Raw genomic sequence first — 18,316 nt, 5'->3', positions numbered from 1 at the left:
CGCCGCAGCCTCAATCAAATACAGGCACCAAATCACCTCAGTTAGAAAACAGTAAAACCAAAAATTCCAGCAGAACCTCTCCTTTCCTTTTGTGATCAGACTTGGTCCTTTCTCCCGAAACCTGAGCAGCCAAGTGGCAGTTTTACATTCCTTTTACACTGCTGCAAAGCCTCAAGCTCCTCTCCCCTCAGAATCCCTCTTGCTGGCTAAACTCTCTGTTTTTCTCACTGCTTCTCTGGCCTACAGCTTTTATTCAGGGCCTCTGACAAGCTCCAGTCTCTGGTGTTCCTGCTCCTGCTGCTGCCGCCGCTGTGCTGGCCTGCAGTTCTTTTCCCTTCAACAATGTTCCCACAGGTTGCGGTCTCTGTCCCTCCTGCAGTTATTATGCTTAAATCCCCTGTAATTCACATCTCCTCTCACAAGCTGCAAGCTTCTGCGGTTCCCATTGCTGTTATGGCCTGCAGCACCTTCCTCACTCTTTCCTCCTCGTAGGCTGCATTTTTCTTGGTTTTGCTCTATTACCATGTCCTGCAACCATCTCCATTGCCTTTCACATCCTCTTCAGAAGTAGGAATCTCTCAGTTGAGGCTCAATTTGTCTCCAGCCGGATGAGAAGGACTTTAATCACCGAGGCCAAAAGGAGTCAGACCACAGCGCACATGCTATTGACAAACTCTCCAGAGGTAATTAATTTAAAGCAAATTAATTCAGAAAATGTCATGGAAGGAGGGAGGTTTTGTGCTTTTATCCTAATCAGGCCGAATATTCTGGTGATAATGATAAAATAAACTTTCTGGAAAATACTAAAATGAGAAGTGAATGGTATCTAGACATTTTAATCCATTGCCTAGCTGTGTATCCCTATCAGGAACAATTCACGTGAACGATAAGCTGTGATCATTCCACTTTGACTGTGATGCTGAATGCCCAGGTATGCAAAAACTGAGGGAGCTTCCAGACTGGCTTTTTTAAATGACATTCATGCTTTGAAAAACTTTCATACCAATTATACAATGTTGCCTGCTTATTGAGCATTCGTCATGATACCTTTACACTGAGGCAGAAGGCAGGGAGTCCAACAGTAGATAGAGTCTAAGCCAGTGACAGGCAGAGCCGAATAAGGTGGAATCTACACACATATAAAAACCGTTCTGAAAATGCATTTTAAAAAATACATTGAATTTTCCATAAGGCTTGCCATCACCATCCAGTGTCACATTGTATATTGCACTTAAAACACACTTAAAACGTTTCATTTGCAGCTGTATAGCCGAGTACTTAGGACTACATTTAAGTCTACATTTTCTCCTCCTCCTCTTCCCTACAGAGTTCTATAATGGCAAAACTGAGACTAAGGAGGAAACAGGAGGCAGCCAAGGCTACCTCCTGGATTGGTTGTAAGAAAGAAGGCAGGTGAGCTTGGAGAAATAAGGTTTGAGGTTGGTGGAGCAGTGCCCCATTTGCCCTAATGAGTGTGTGTGTTTATGGGGGCGCAGGGATAAGGTCTATCCTACTACACTCCTAGCCATGTATATAGACAGAGCACAACTCAACCTGGTGCTGTCTAGATATTTTGGACTACAACTCCCATCAGCCCCAGTGAGAAGTTGTAGTCCAAGACATCCAGAGGATACCAGGTTAACACTGAGAGTTTGTCTAGAGGACATTTTGGTTAATGCTTTGCAGTATGACTCTCTTGCAGCTGTGAATATTTCCTCTTGCAAATTGACAGAAGAGCAAGTCACTCAGTGGTTGCTGAAAAGCTTCTGCCTATTGAATAAAGGCTTGTGGAAGTCCTTAACCCCACAATATCAACAGAGATAAAGAGAGTTCTGCTTTTAGCTATACCATTTGTGATTCAACTTTTCAGCACTCTTGCCACTTATCACATTTTTCAAGGTCACCCTCTAACACAGTCTCCCCACTTCCCAAATCAATAAATGAAACATCACACTCTTTCCAGGAAAAAAAAAGTTCAGATTCAAGCTCCATAGAACAAAGTTGCATCACAACATCTCAACCAAAGGGCTCGGTTCTGTCCTTGTTGAAATCAGTAGACCCATGGCGAATCCAGACATTAGCGGGAAGAAGATCACAGTGTAAAGTGAGGTCAGCAAAGCACTGAAACAGTATAGAACTACCAGACCGCCAACCTTATTGCTTATCTGTGAGGATTAAGCCAAGCAGCAGTTTTATCCAGTTTTCCGGAGTTTGCATCTTCTTTGGAAATTATTTTAATGCTAACAAAATGGATATATCTAAAGTTAAGCTGAAAACATAGTATTGTTATGAGTTTGAGGGTAGTCTCTACGTAGAATGCTAATTCCTGGATCCAACACAGATTCAGTTCCAGGGATAGCCAGGCTTGCTTCCTGGTGAGTTAAAGTTAAGGCCAAATAAAGGAGTCTTGAAGGATACAAGAGTACAAGTGATGAAGTCCATACACACATATGACTTTACATGTGTAGGCTTGCTTCTGACATTCAAACAAACACATTTGGGTCAGGGGGAAGAACCTGGTGCTGTTATGCTGCTCCCCCTCCCATACGATGCATATACTTTCTATCAGAATATCTGCAAGAGGTTTGGGTGTGTGACATGCCCTCTGGGCGTTGCAAAAGCAGTGTGAGAACTACTTTCCACAGGTTAATCTCATGGCACTGCTGTAACATTTAGAGCAAGGCTGGGAAGCCTGTGTCCCTCCAGATGTTGTTGGGATAGACTATCTGGGGGTGATGGGTGTTGCAGTACAACAACATCTAGGGGGCCACTGTTTCCCCATTCCTGCTTTAAAGGCCTGTTACTGTGTAGACTGTGGGATGTAAAACACAGGAGCAGTCAATGACAACATTCCTAGAGTGTACATGTTAGAACATGGGGAGGGATGTCTGTCCAGCAAGCAGGTAAACTTCCTGGGGACGGACTTCCTCTGCATGTGACCAGAGGTGGGTGTGGCCTCACCTGTGCAGGTAATGATAAAAGCACAGGGGAGGCAGCCATTCTCTCTCTTGCCTCTTGCCTCTCTCTCTGCCATCTTCCTTCGATGAGGAAACATCTAAGGATGCCCTCTTGGCTCTCAGCCAAGAGAGGACAGTACTATCTTCCTACAAGATAGTTTCTAAGTGTATGTAACCTTTTTAAGCCTGCCTACCTTCTGGGATCATATTGTGAACGGAACGTGAGTAAACTCTTTTATACTTTTATAAAGACTGTGTCGTGTCTTGTATTTTAAGAGGGAACAAAGGGGAAATTACCAGAGTAATTATTATAGAGGTTCTAGCGAACCTGTGCACACGTTACTGTTGCATACTTAAAGGGGAATGTCTATAAACTCTGCTGATATTTTGGGAACTTGTTAGCACAAGTTGGATAAGGATATAATTAGTCAATATATCCTCTCCTGCACCCCAGAACATTCCCACATAGACAGGGTCAGTTATGTGAGTCCTTCCCATGCAGTCCTCACTCAGTTGGAATCAGAGACATCAACCAAAATGACAAAAAGCCATTCCCCTAGGAAGGAAGAAATCTGGGACTTTTTAAGTTTTTTTTAAAAAAAGTTTAGCATAGACTGGCACAGGTGGACATGCACAAAACTAGGCAAAATTGTATAGTGATACGTTTTCCTCCCTCTCTAGTCTTATTTTCCTCCCTCTCTCAGAATAAGACAGGAGCAAGAAAATACTTCTCAAGGCAACATGTAGTTAAACTATGGCAGCTATGTAGTGATGACCACTATACTTGGATGGCTTCAAAGAAGATACAGCTATCAATGGTTCCCAGTCGTGATGGCAATATTCCCTGCAAAATGCCTCTGAATGCCAGTTGCCGAGTTATCATGAGCAGGAGAGGGCAATTGTGCTTCCCATAGTGGGTTGACGAGTGTGATAACAGGATCCACCTTAGTATTTTATATGAGTTATATCAATATATTTATAATTAAAATGCTGGGGTAGATAGGCTTTTTGTCTAATATAGGAGAACTATTCTTATAATCTTAGCAAGCCTGCCAGATCATTAGCTAAGCATGAAGATGCTTTCACTGAAGGGTCTCAGGAACAACTATAACATTCCATACATTGTCTTTGCTTTATAATGTTCTTTGGTGTCTTGTTCCGTCCTCCGTGGTAAATGTTAAGTCATATAACTTTAGAGAATTAAAATGCCCCCTTCAGAACAGCTGTTGAAATCTGCCGCATTAGTTTATAATCCTCTCATTCAATATGCTTTCTCTCTTAACGCTAGAATGGGCTGGTTTTTGTTTTTTGTTTGCCAAGAAAGCATACCCAGTACTCAAATGTCTGTTGCCTTTTGGTGACAACGCAACTGATACACTCCACTGTACCCTGCCATTAGATAAGTATTCCAAATATGCTAAGCATTCCCCATGTCTCACAAGCAAGGAATTAACCAAAACAATGGATTATGAATGGGATGGCAATACATACCATTAACATGGGACCAAACCACATTTAGGCTGTGATCCTATGCATACATGAGAGTAATTCCCATTGAATTTGATGGACTTGTTTCTGTGTAGAACCTGCACAGGTTTGCACTGTAAAGGTCTTAAAGGTGTCTGTGGGATGAGGCAGAGAACTGTCCAGGTAGGGGTGCAGCTGGGCCATCAGCCAAAGTTGATGGAAGGCGCTCCATGTCACTAAGGCCAAGAGCAGGCAACCTCCCATCCATCCAGTCTAGGGAACCACCACCTAAGAGTGCCTCATTCTTATCCTAATTGAGCTTCAGTTTTGGGGCTTTTTTCCAGTCCATTACCAAGGCAAAACATCAGTCCAGCACATCCACTGCCATATTTGTAAAGGAGAAGTAGAGCGGTATGTCTTCAGCATACTCCAACCCTCTGGATAACATACCCATCGGTTTTGTGTAGGTATTAAACAGTATGAGGGATTAAATTAAACCTTGAAGAACCCCACATTGAAGGCTCCATGGGGGCCGAAGAGCATTCCCCAAGCATCACCATGTTAAAAATACAGTTTTTCCATCAGAAAATGTGGCTGTCCTACAGAAACCATGTTGTGTGCATGAGCCCAGGCAGGCATATAGTGCAGTCCCCTTGCAGATGTTCAGTGCATATCCCATAACTTCCTGCTGAAATTCTATAGCTCTTTATAGCACAAATGTTCCAGTTCATTTTTGTCCTGCTTTTGTTGCTCTATACCACCTCCAGACATCAGCACTGGAGAAACGTTGCAGAACAAACTCAAGCAGAATAAATCCACTGCTAACGGACTTGTATTGTGCCAAGAGCATGTTGCAGAATAAAACACCATTCTGGAGGGGCCCTCAGAAATAAGTGCCATTGGTGCTTTCTCCTACATAGGCCTGTCGCCTAAATTAGCTATGAAGAAAATTTTACAGCTCCTTGAGTTGGTCCAAATTGCAATGAAGCAATGGAATGGTTGCCCCTGGTTTCAGCAGATTTCTGAATAGGCCACAGTGCCACTTTAATTTGCTGTGCGAAATGCAGAAAACAAATGCTGATATGACTGATAATATTTTAGATTAAATTCATTATGATAAGATGAATGGATTCAGTGGGTAAGAAGGACACATAGGAGGCCTGTGAAATATAACGGAAAGGAACGACATTTGAATAATAAGCATTTAGGAGGGTTCGTGCAAACAAGAATTGACCAGTGGGATAAATCAATGTAAATAAAATGACTAATTATACATTAGTTTCCCATTTGCCAGGTACCAATAGCTTTAGCTTTTTATTTCACAATAATCTATAAGGAGGATTCCTTTAGTCAATGAGTGGAGCTCCTCTCTGCCACCCCCTAAGTATGACTTGCAGACCTCCTCTGACATATTCTCTTTTAAATGGCCAGAAAATTTAAGCTGGACAACTAGTTGTGCAATCCTTAGTAGGGCAAGTTAGCCCTACTAAGCTAAATGGGACTCAGGCTGAAACCCTAACCCCCACTGAACTGGGAGTAAGCCTCACGGAATTTAATAAGTCTTACTTCTGAGTAGACATAGCTAGAATTGGACTGGTGCTCCCTAATATGTGCTTAGGTTTGTGCTGCACATGGCTGTCTGCAAATCTACAAGAGCATGGGATGGAGGGGCTCACAGCACTAACACCCCAATAGATTCTGCTTACACATTTAGCTTCCAGGGGATCCCCAAAGTTCAGCACAGAGCAGCAGAGAGCAAGACATGTCTCTGTCTCCAGTTTTCAGCTCAGATACACAACTCTGCTATTGTTCGCCTACAGGTGAGGGGAAAGGGCCACCATGTGCTTCAATGGCACAGAGCACCTTCTTTGGATATGATAAATCATGGTACTTACTTTGCCAGAAGAGGACCCCAAGAATTGGAAGATGCACAGTGTAGCATGCAGACTGACCCCTGCAAACTTATAACATATGAGGGTTGTGTTTTCTATCCCTATATGAACTGACCTGGACCTTGTGATCATCTGAGACCCATTTTGTGTGCCTCCTCCTTCTCCACAAGAGGTCCAGAGGGTGGCAACATGAGAACAGGCCTTTTCTGCAGTGGCTCCATGTTTATGGAATGCTCTCCCCGAGAAGGCTCACCTGGCGCCATCATTATCCATCATTAGGTACCAAGTGAAAATGTTCTTCAGCCAGGCCTTTGGCTGAATAACATTCTATGTCCTTTTAAATGTGTGGTGTGTTTTTTTTGGGGGGGGGCGTTATTGGTTTGTTTTGTTCTTGTTTTTTCTATGTCTTTTGTGTTTTTATTTTGTATTTTTATGATGTGAACTGCTCTGAGATCTTCGGATGTGGGGCGGTATGCAAAATTATAAAAGAAATAAAGAAATAAACCTTTGTAAAAGCGCATATGTAAAATATATGTTTTTAGTATATTGCAAATAACTTTAAGAGGCCTCATAGGAAGTGGTTTATAAATGAAATTAATAATTTGTCAGTGATTTAGGACAGGCTCTTCTCAGTGGCTCTTCCTGTCTGATGAACTCTCAGTGACTGGTAAGGACCTTTTTTTTATTTAGACAGGCTTTCTGGATGTCAGGTTGATATCTGTGGTCTCCTTGAATGTAGGTGTCATTAGTCACCGTTTTATTGACTTAGTTAAATAATTTGGTTCTATAATTTCATTTGTTTTTACAATTGTTATGTAAATGTGCTAGACAGCCAGTCAAATAGATGCATATTACCTGGACATTTCTACCATACTGTGTTTTTTCACCCACTGCTCTACATTGATGGCATCCCGTCTGCTTAGTTTTGAGGCAGATAGTGCAGAATTGACAAAACCTACCCAAGGGCAGGCAGTCACAACACAGTATAACAGGGAAATTTCTTTAACTTTTGCAGAGCTTCTCAGAGCAGGATCCAGTTAGGAATCTTTGGTTCCTGAATTATCTGTGTCCAGACTTCTTTCTCTTGCTTTAAGCTTGGCAATCTGGGGTTACCGTTTGGGGAAAGGTTTCAGCAAATCTGCAAGGAAGGAAGACAGCAGTAGGTGCTAGTGGATCAAGTGAGTCAGGGGGGAGTTACAGCAGGGATGAATAGCTGTTTGTGGTGCCGGGAAGATTGCGGGGCCATCAGGGAGCCATCTGGGGGAAATCATTTTATTTATAACTTAAGTAATAGCACAAACCATGTAGCAAATCGATTTGCTGGTGGATACCAGCTATTGTCTGTTTGTCCAGACAAACAACATCAATTTTTAGTGGACTCCAATGCAGTAATAACAAGAAAGGAACACAAATTTTAATTATATTTCCCAAAGACTGTGTAAGTCTTGAAGGCACACATTCCTCTCTTCTTCTTTTTTCCTCCTTAAAAAACAAAAGAAAAAAACAACCAACTTGCAGTTGAAAATATGTCATTAAAAGCTATGAGTCTGATTTTCTGCTCTGCTGCTTGGGATATTAACCAAAATGATAAAGCATTCATTCTTTGAGGGAAAATAAGTGGAGGGAAATAAATGCTGAAGGTCTCAAGCTGCAGATATTATTAGAATGATACTACAAGGAGAAAGTTCAATGCCCTTCGCTTGTTGGGTTTCTGTAATGCTACAAGCAAAGCAAACTCGGGTATGAGAAACCAGAATGACAAATTTTGGAAGTGATCTGCGGAAACATAAATGAAGGATCTCTGCAAGGAAGTCAAAAGTTCTGTCAATCCATTTTTATTTATTTTTTTAGTACAAACGACGCTTTGTTTTCAGAATTTTTCTCTTTTGACATGAACATGAGCAGTATGTCAGCTTCAGCTGCGGCAGACAGTGTATGCATTTGACAAGAAATGTCAGGACGTGGGCTTTCATATCACAAATGATTCAAATTAATTTGTGCTTTCCTTCACTTGTTTCTTCCCTAATTCTACAAGCTTGACTTCATATCCAGTGAAACTTACATTTATTTGTAATCTCGCTGCTGCTTACACTCTGCTGAGCAATAAAAGAACAATAAACTTAATAAAAAGCCCAAGTGATTGGAAATTGCTATGGGAATGGCAGTCCACTATGAAAGCTATAAATTTACTTGTATACTCATGACATTGTCAGCTAATTTTTATGAAAAGCCCATCACAGAACATTGCACCAAAACACTGTGATCACTTGCATGTCACACATCATACTTCCCCTGATAACAAAATAGAGAACGCATCATAAAACGATGCTTCGAACTACAAATTCATCATCAAGTGCTCTCTGTATCCACTAACGTTCCTTTCCTGACCCTGTCTTGCAACTGAGCTTCAGAGAAACCATATTATTTTGTTTAAATTGAAGGAATACCTAGTGGGCCATTGATGACATTTAAAACAGACTAAGAGAACACCATCATTTAATGTCATTAGCTTTTTGGCTGGCGCTGTACAACTCATATCTAGACAGTGTTCCAAACAGGGAGAGAAAGCAACAAGGTAAATTAAGCAACCTGAACTTCAGAGCTAGCACTCCTTTACTAGTTAACATTATTTCAGTGGTATTCAGCAAAGTAATTCTATTAGCGCAAGGATTTCTGCCTGCACAACAGGACTCCCTCTCCTCTCCCCACACGTTCTCCCTCATCCCTTCTGCAGGTTTCTCCAACTACCTGGAGCAGGTTTTTTGGGTGGTGGGGGCACCGAGGGCACACAGGGAGAGAGGAGGGAGAGGAAGTCCTATTGCAGAGGTGGAAGTTCTTGTGCTTATGGGATGTATGCATTGGGCTCCGCCCTGAATTTGTGCGCTTGTTTTGCAAACCTTCAAAAATAGTGAAAGCCCCACACCTGGAGCAGAATAAAAAATTGCCCAGATTTGTTGTGGATTGTGCCACAGATCTCAACCAGAAATTCTACCCTGTGGTCAAGTACTGGGTTGAAATATTTGACCCCATTATTGCAATAGGTGAAAACATTGGATTAAACACTGGAAAATATTGGGTTATGCTTTATGAAGCAAGTGAATTCTTACCATTTTCAATGGGTCTTTTCTTTAAAAAAATTAAAAAATCTTATTTATTAACTGAGAAAACTTTACAGATTTTCACATGAAACGTAAGTTACTTTATCTGTTGACTTCCTGTCCTCCCCTTCCATGCTTTCCATATTTACCCTTAAATGTTGCATATTTCGCCTATACTATTCAATACATCCAATTTAACCTATTTGTCTTAATACCGTAATTCATGCTGTTGCTCATATTTCAAGTCCTGCTGGCGTTTTCATCTTGCTATAATAGTTCTTTAAATACTCAGTAAAATGTTTCCAGTCCTCAATGATTTTGGGTTTTTTTTTGTCATTTTGGTCTATAATATTTGCTGTTAATTTTGCCAGTTCCGTGTACTCGATCATTTTCAAAAGCCTATCTTCCTTCCAGATGGGCATTTTACTTAGAACCTATGATGATTTAGCTCCACATGTAAATGTTTGTGTGATACTGTGATTGTGTTTGTGGCTCTATCCTTGTCATAGAAAGATGGGGGGTCGGGGTTGGGGATTCTTATAAATAAAATGCCCCACAGAAGTCTGCTAGAGGCACCTTATTTCTGTAATTCTGTTTTTAATAATGTTTTGAAATATAACACTATGTGAAGCCATGGCTTGGCACAAATGCTTGCATATGCAGAATCCCCAAAAAGAGACTGTGGCTGGTGGAACGCTCTGTCACAAGAGATTAGGGCCCTGCGGGACTTGACATCTTTCTGCAGGGCCTGCAAGACAGAGCTTTTCCACCAGGCCTTTGGCCAGGGCACAGCCTGACTCCCTCCTTTGGCAATCTTCACAGAACTTCTAGCCCAATGGTTTCCATTAATTTGATTGGAATTAATTTTATAATGAAATGATTTTAGAATGTTTTATCGTTTTACTGTTGTTAGCCGCTCTTGAGCCCGGCTTCGGCTGGGGAGGGTGGCATATAAATAAAATTTATTATTTTTATTATTTACTCCTCCTCTGGTCCCACTGTTTCTGCACCACTTAGGTATTGTTTGGCTTAGCATTTTGTCTGAACCTGGGCTTATGGCTTGCCTTGTTCCAAACAAACCACAGCTGTAGCTAAGATTTGTTTTATGGCTTACTGTTTCCGGTTTGTCTGGAGGAGATAAGCCAAAAGCCCAGGTTCAGATTACATGGTAAAACAAACCATGGTTTAGCTTACAGTGAGTACAGTAGCAACCAGACTTGAGAAGGAGCAAAGTGGTTGCGATCTCGTCTCTGGTAGCGCCCCCCACCCAACGTTCCAGTTAAGCCATGATTTGGCTTCGCTTTACAGGTGATCTAAGCCACTGTGTTCAGAAATAAAGCTAGGTGAAAAATCTTTCAAGTAGAATATATATCAAAATTGACAGATCTGTCAAAAATATAAATGTAAGAAACCTTAATTTTGTCATTGTGATAACATAAAAGGATGTGTTTCACAAAAAGAGGAGGGGAAATTGCATGTTTATTTTGTGGATACTATATCACGTATGAATCTTTTATAAGTTTTCCATGAACTATATTAATTAAAAATTAGTTCTGGGAATATTTTTTATGGAACATAAGATCTTGCATAAACATAAATGTTCAGAGATTTTTTAAAACAATATTTGAAATATAGCGGTGTCCAAAATACAGTATGTGAAATGAAAGTAAATTATTCCAGTATGTCTGGTTGCTGGGTCTTGTTTTTGGATTAAACTAAATTGTCTAACAGTATAACCTTAAAAATGGCTTCTCAGAAGTAAGTCCCACTGAGTTAAGTGGGGCTTATGCCCACGTGAAAGGGAATAGAATTGTAGCCTGATTTATATTAATTTGGCTCTACAATGTTCAACACTTAGCTCATTGTTACTAAACTGTATCAAGTTGATAAGTCCTATAAAACATGATTGAGGGCGCTGTCCCACCAGGCTAAGCAGCTGAATTCCCATTGATTTGAATGGAATAGCCTCCTTAAAACTCTCCATTAGGACTTCAGCATACTTAATTTCAGATGGATTGTGCCCTGACTATGAAGATAGTGTTTCATTGCTTACTCTGTTCTATTTGCACAATTGTTGGATGTTAAATATGTGAATCATCATGCAAAACATTTCACTTTAGTTTGGGTTCAAACTACCCATTACATCTTATCAAAGGCTCACGTCCCCATCCTACATTCCACTTTCTTAAGACGTTTACCATAAGCAGCACTGCAAAGGATGATTATGAAAAGATTCAAACAAATCTTCAAGAGAGAGAAACTTGTCATTGAAGCCATACTCCTTCACTATCCTCTCATTGGTGCTTCTCCAAGTGGTTGATCAATCTGGCCAACTAACTGATCTCATTCATATCTCACAAGTCCACTGTGATGCTTTTGCTAAGCACTTTGGGATAAAATAACTTGCATTTTAATGTTGTATTTTAATTTTGTTTTTAAGTTGTATTTTAATCAATGGTTTTTATACCTTGTGTTAGCCACCCTGAGCCTGGTCATGGCTGGGGAGGGTGGGGTATAAATAAAATTTATTTATTTATTTATTTATTTATTTATTTATTTATCCACCGTTACTTGGACACCATTTTATCTGCAGTCCCATTAGTGAATCTGTCTAGATAACTGTCTATTCCTGTATTGTGGGATAATGACTTGTTACTGAGCTGTGGGAACTGTGAGCCCAATGACAAATTTAGCTGTACTTTTGTCTAGAAAGACAAGTGTATCCTTACCAATTCCAGAGCTCACCCCAAAAATACATGTGTTTAGAAAGCTCACAAAAGTTAAAAGGACATAAACTGTTACATCAGCACCAAAGTGTGATTTCACAGCCACCTCAAGGTGTAACATACTTTAAATAAGGTATATGTGCATTGCATGGCTTTTACTTTAAGGGATTTGATTCAACAATACAACCCACTGATGTAAGGAAATGTAAAGTTTGACAAGGCAATCTGTCAGTGAAACAGCTAGTCTCACTTACCTGAGTATCTGCAAGTCTTCTGTGAGACCCCAGCCACACTAGGGAGCAGCACTCTACCAGAAGACAACATAAGGTAAGACCAAAGTTTCTTACTTTCTGTGCTTTGGCTTTCCAAGTGGAATGATTTAGTTTGTTCATCAGATTGTTTCATGCCTTTAATTCTGCAATGTCATAATAAGGTTATCTTTGAAAGTCAAAGAGCAAATCTATTGTCATGTTACACGCCACCCCAATCTCTGAGCAGTGCAGAGTCAAGACACCCACAAACTCATAACAGTATATACAGAGGCTTGAGCTACAGCCCAACATATTCCCTTTCATAAGATAAGTGAGTTGTTCTTGGTTGACATTTGTGTGGGTAGCTGGAAATTGACTTCTTCTTTTTTAACTACAAGTTTGTCTCTCTTTTGTGAAAGCGGGCCCTTTCTTTTTTTGTTCAGAACAGATTTTGGTCTTTCAAATTTCAGCAGTGCCCCAGGCGAGATCAAAATTTGGTGCTCCCCACTTCTCACCTTCCTTTCTACATGTGCACTGTGCCATAGTTGTGACACCCCCCTCAGCTCAGCACCCAGTGCAGGGGAACCAGTTGTGCTGCCCCCAATACACCTCTGCCATCCCTGTTGGCAAGGTACTAGTTGGAAAGGGGATCCTAATTAGGATTGTAATGTTTCCAATAACTCCAGTACAGTGGGATTTCATACAGGGGAAGTGTCTGTGTGTGTGTGTGTGTGTGTGAGAGAGAGAGAGAGAGAGAGAGAGAGAGAGAGAATGTGTTTAGGAATCAGGTGGATATCAAATGCAGCAACTGGGAAAGCTGAAACAGATGTTACCAAAAAGGAGCAATGCAGCAGCGACCAGCAGCTTCTTCAGCTGCAGGTGGCTGGAAAGCCAAACAGGATGTGGATGTTTGTGACTGTTACCATGGGAAGAAAGGGGCAGTCCATTCACTGTACTGAGCACCGGATGTTAGCTCAGTGTGTCATCTGACCTGTACTGGAAGTACATGGGAGGAGTTATTCTCTCTGCTGTTGATGTAAAGAGAGTGCAGACATGTTTCTTTGTACTGCTGCAAAAGACAGAAATAAAAGCATGTAAATACATTTCTGTCTGTCTCTTTCCCCTCCCTGGGGATAGCAGGGAGGAGAGTGAAGGAGTGGTGTGTTCTTTTCACGTCTGGGAAGGATCGCCGATTACAGACCTCGCCTGTTTTCCTGCCGGGAGTCGCAGGGGGAGGTCAGCAAGGAATTCAGCCGGTGCCTGGAGAGTGGCACATTCCTCTGACTAGGCTCGGATTCCAACAACAGATACATGTTTCATGGGGAATGCACATAGACATAATTTTGTTATATTCTTCTTTTCCACTGAAGTGCATTTATGTATGATAAGTCCAAATAGCTTAAAATGATTTGGTAACCTTCCTAAATCCTGCTAGAGGGGCTCTGATGTGTCCTTGGAACCTCAAGTGATGAGCAGTTTCCATATGTGCGTAAGCATCCATGTTAAGAGATCACTGTGCACACAAGTAAAGCCTCAACAAAGCTTTGAGTTGCACTCTTGGTGCAGAAGTTTTATTCCCCTATCACTTTTTATTTAGTGCTGAAAATGGCTACTTTTGCAATGGGCTAAATTTGTACTCAGATGTAAGCTCTGCTGAGTCTGGCGGAACTTATGATCAGGTACACATGTATATGATTGCAGCCTAAGGCTGTGTACACTTTACCATTTAACATTTACTCTAGTGTGCTCCCACCACTGGTGTTTGAAATACACAGGGCATTGGGAACAATCCATAGGTAGTCTGTAGCTTCTTGAGAAATACTTTTGTTTGATGCATTCTTCCTCAAACCAGCTTCCGCCTGACTTGAAGATGTAAGTCACATTCACTTTGCAGTTGAGCTGATGTGTGTACTTTTGAGAGAGCCATTTTGCATGCTCTGATGACAACTTCATGAATAGGAGGAGCTGAGGGGTGCAGTTTGCAGGTACAGGGCAACCAAACAGGTAATGTACACTGGGTGAAAACATCCCTCCCCCTTTCTGGTGTATACAGCAACATCAAACATAACTTGAAGCATCGTAGGGGGAAATGACCTTGTTGTATTTTAAGTTGCTAAAGTGTACGTGGCCTAAGAAACATGCAGTAGAGAATGATTTTTCTGGGTTCTACCACACCTGAAAGTCATAAAGTTGCAGAATCGTGGTGTTTGCTTCCCCTGCCCCAAAGTGTACTGTGAACTTCTGCTATCAATGTATTACATCTGTAAAATCTGTTTTAAAAAATTAGTCCAGAAAAGGATTAACATTACGTGTACATGAAAGCGCTTATTTGGCTTAAAAAATTGTTCCCTTTAGGATGAGTGCTCTTTATTCAACCTTTCAATGTCAGTTATCATTTTTAAAACAGCTTGACCTGGAAGCATGCAGCTAAAATTGTGGTGACTGTTAATGACAGTTTTATTGGATGCTATGCTTATAGTTCACATTTTGAGGTCTGTATGTAATTGATCTTTCTACCCTACGAGAGAAACACTGCAATAAGTTGGTTGCAGCACCACATTACAGTATAGAGAAATAATAATGATGTCACCTTGAGATTCAAAGATCGTGGAATAGTAATAGTCTCCTAGCTCATTCTCCCAACTGCAATGACCTCTCCAGTACTAAATCTTAACAGTCTCAGCATTATTTTTGAATTATTCATGCTAGCCTTTTCCCTCACTACAAAATCAAGGGAAATGAATGCATCATGCTCAATCAGCTCCACAGGTATTTTGTGTGTGTGTGTGTATATAATTTGGTTTTGCTAAAAAAAGGGGGGGAGAGAAACTATAAAGTGGGATAGGTCACATGTCTAGCTGAAACTAGAAGGAGGGGATGGAATGATCTTACATGTAGAAAAGGGCAGAGCACTTTCTGTATTATGCAATATTTATCTCTTTTTGAATCTGTATAAACTCCAGGATCCTGCCTTATGTCTTAATGGATTCTGTTTGTGTAGAAACTCGCACTGGAATTCAAAAAAGTGCCAGCATTTCTGATTATCCTAATTGTATTTTGCTGTACTGTTTTTGTCTAGTGTGCTGATTATCAATTGGGGAATATGTCTAAATAGTTATGTACCTTTATTACTGCACCTTAAAGAAGTATTCATCATGATTTTCCCCACCCCACCCCTCCTCCATCAATGGTATTGAGCAAAGCTAAGTGCTAGTGAATAGAATTGTTTAGCTGGAGCGATGAGAACAAGAGAAAAAGCAATAGTCCGGAGTATATTGCGTACCACTCTGTCCTATAGAGGACTGGGAGGAGGGGGGGGGAATAACTCTTGTTTGTTCTTAAAGGCAGTATGTTGACAACTCTTCTAGTTTATCCAGTCTAGATAATAAGAGGATACAGTTTTATCTGAGTGATGGATTTCATAAAAAAAAAGAGTGCACATGGGAATAAAATAAAATGCATGTAAATGTAAACTCAGGCAGGTATCCTGATTCATCTGTAGCTGGTGACCTTTAAGTTCATGATGAAAAACAAATGTCAAGCATTCAAAAGACAGGAGTATCCCTGGCTTTGCTGAGGATTTTGTATGCTATCGCACAGACTGTATTAATTTAGTCTGGCATCAATAACCTTGAAATCAGGATTTTGCGCTAAAAATCCAGTTTTATGTTTATTCAGAAAGCAAAGATAAAAGGCGACTTTATTTTAAGGGCCCTTCCAGTGGGAACAGGGCAAACATAATGTAACATTACAGATTTCCAACCCCCAACCCCCCCCCTTTACCTTGCCATTCAATACTAGCTCCCATAGCAACAGATTTTATATGAATGTCTGGAATCTGATGATCTTCAGGTTGCTTTGCACAGAATTTTAATTATAGCCATGATAAGCTTGTGACGGAATTCTGTAATGCAGCTGCAAATAGAGAGCCGTGGCAGGAAAATGCTTGTGGGGTGAAATATTTTTATGGCTCTGGTACTTTCAAAATCTACCAGAGAAGGAAGAACAGTTGTATTAATTGATACAACATTTGAACAATACTTACTTACAATGCTGGTTATGGGGAGATAGATAGATGATAGATAGATAAACGGTGGCTACCTTACACTACCTCCAAACTTAACACTTTAAAGAATACTAATATTCACTGGTGGTGTGCCAAAAAGAAATTTCTCCTGCATTCCCGCCGCCACAAAAAACATAAAAAAAATTCTCTCTATAAATTAAAGAGAAAAGAAATTGCATCCAAAAGTTATCTAAGGGGAGAGTAAATTTCAGTGAAATTCTCATGGGTGGGGTACAGGAATTTTATTGTGCATATTTTACTCTTGAGAGCCTCTCCTTTTCTGATACAAATCATTTCACCAGCACTCTGCATTCTGCTGCCTTCCTGGGTGACCATACTTCAATGAAGTCCAGAGGAAGGCACCCTGAGGTAAACATGAAGCTTTCTCAGGATGAGGGAAGCTGATTGCCGGAGACATGTTTACTGGAATGGATCTCACACGCATAATAATACTTTTCCGAAGTGTTTGACATAATCTTGAAATCCTTGCAACACCCCTATAAGGTAGGCCAGTCCTGTTGTTCCCAAAATTAGATAAGAGAGAGAGGACCCACTCCCAAGAATGAGAGACAACAACTCACCAAAGGCCAATACACACAATGGGGGCTTCTAGTCCATAGTTCATGTTCTGAACCATTTTGCTTGAGCACAGACTGGGTTGGCACAAGAAATTTTGAAACTTGAGGCCAAGCACAAAATGGTGCGTCCCACCAAAGAAGAAGAGGGGAGTGAAGATCTACATTGGGAACAAGGGGAGGGTTAGGGTTACATGCAATGCGCTCAACTGCTGCCCAAGGCAGTTGCCTCACCTTGCCCCATAAACGGGCCCCAAGAGCAGACTTCCTGGCTCCATCACACTTGGCCACCCCAGAATAAAGCAAGCTCAAAAACAGACACCTATCAAAATTCTAAAGTGTCCTGAGAACGAAGCAGAAAAAATGAAACCTTTTTAGCAATGGAAACTTGTGCGGAATTGGAGGCCAGATTCTGGCACTACACTATTAATGGACAATAGTCTGAAAATACTTTGTGTAAAAAGCTAATCAGATCTGGGTCGAGCAAGTACCTTGATGGGAGGGTGTATAAGGATCTCACAGATTGAGGTTCCCTGCTAAAGGGGTGAGTAGAAGAAAACCAATGCAGTAAACAAAAAATAATCATTAATATTACCAGTTTGTAACTGGTGCCCTGATTTCAGATAGGTTCCTGTTCTATTGGCTGCCCTGGGCTCCTTTGTGGGAAAGGGGTGTGTGTGTAAATTTACTAAATAAATAAGTCATGTTTAGGAAGCTAAATATGTGATCTTTGAATCCTGAAGAAATGCTATCTCATGTACATGTCTATAATGTATATTTTCATTTTTATTCTGAATGCATAATAAGATTCATTTAAACTGGGTAGGAATTACAAATGCACATAGGGAAAATGTGCTCTTTTGTAGTTACATCTACATCGTTTCAATTTGCTGTGTTACTTCTTTGTTCCAGATTTAAAAGAAACACTTTTCACTGTGATGAAGGTAATGCTAAATTTTTGAAGGTGGTGGTGGGGTGGGGGGGGGAAGGCACCCACATGTTGAAAAGAATGACAAGAGCACTAAAACCTCACTGGTTTTAGCCTAATTGAACAACAAACAGGACTGCCTTCACGGCAATTCTCAGCGCTATTAACATATATAGCAGAATATCCCAGCAGGTGGAAGGGAAGTATTTTGCAAACAGACTAGAAAGAACTGTTAGATTGGGATGAACCAAGAAACTGAGCATGATTAGACCATGCTTCCCTGTTATTATCACTGCAAAATTAGGTCAATTATATTTTCACCTCCTCTAATCTTCTGTTTGCATCATGACCTGTTC

The 18,316-nt window shown here is 40.7% G+C and overlaps 2 protein-coding genes across 5 annotated transcripts in view; both read right to left on the bottom strand.

The window, feature by feature from the left end:
* The window catches only part of EBF3 (EBF transcription factor 3), a gene marked incomplete at its 3' end in the record, with an annotated part of 663,555 nt that overhangs the window by 196,652 nt on the left and 448,587 nt on the right, over positions 1-18,316 (bottom strand). The gene's annotated exons all lie outside the window — the stretch shown is intronic.
* LOC309342615 (uncharacterized protein) overlaps positions 12,376-18,316 on the bottom strand; it is a 28,808-nt gene continuing 22,867 nt past the window's right edge. Inside the window, exons 5-7 of one of the 4 annotated variants that reach the window (XR_014156909.1) lie at positions 17,039-17,193; positions 16,175-16,379; positions 12,376-12,555 (exon numbers count right to left, since the gene is read on the bottom strand). Coding sequence is in view for 2 of the 4 variants with exons in the window: in XM_081863359.1 (XP_081719485.1) it covers positions 16,356-16,379; positions 17,039-17,193 (179 nt within the window). In the remaining 2 variants the exon portion in view is untranslated. Of the gene's footprint in view, positions 12,556-16,167; positions 16,380-17,038; positions 17,194-18,316 lie in introns of those variants that run through there. The other 3 variants (XR_014156910.1, XM_081863359.1, XM_081863360.1) reach the window with 3 other exon arrangements.

This window comes from Podarcis erhardii, assembly GCF_964252035.2.
Source record: "Podarcis erhardii genome assembly, chromosome: 5".
NCBI lineage: Eukaryota > Metazoa > Chordata > Lepidosauria > Squamata > Lacertidae > Podarcis > Podarcis erhardii.
The sequence above is the reverse complement of the archived record's forward strand: the minus strand, read 5'-3'. Positions and strand labels throughout refer to the sequence as shown.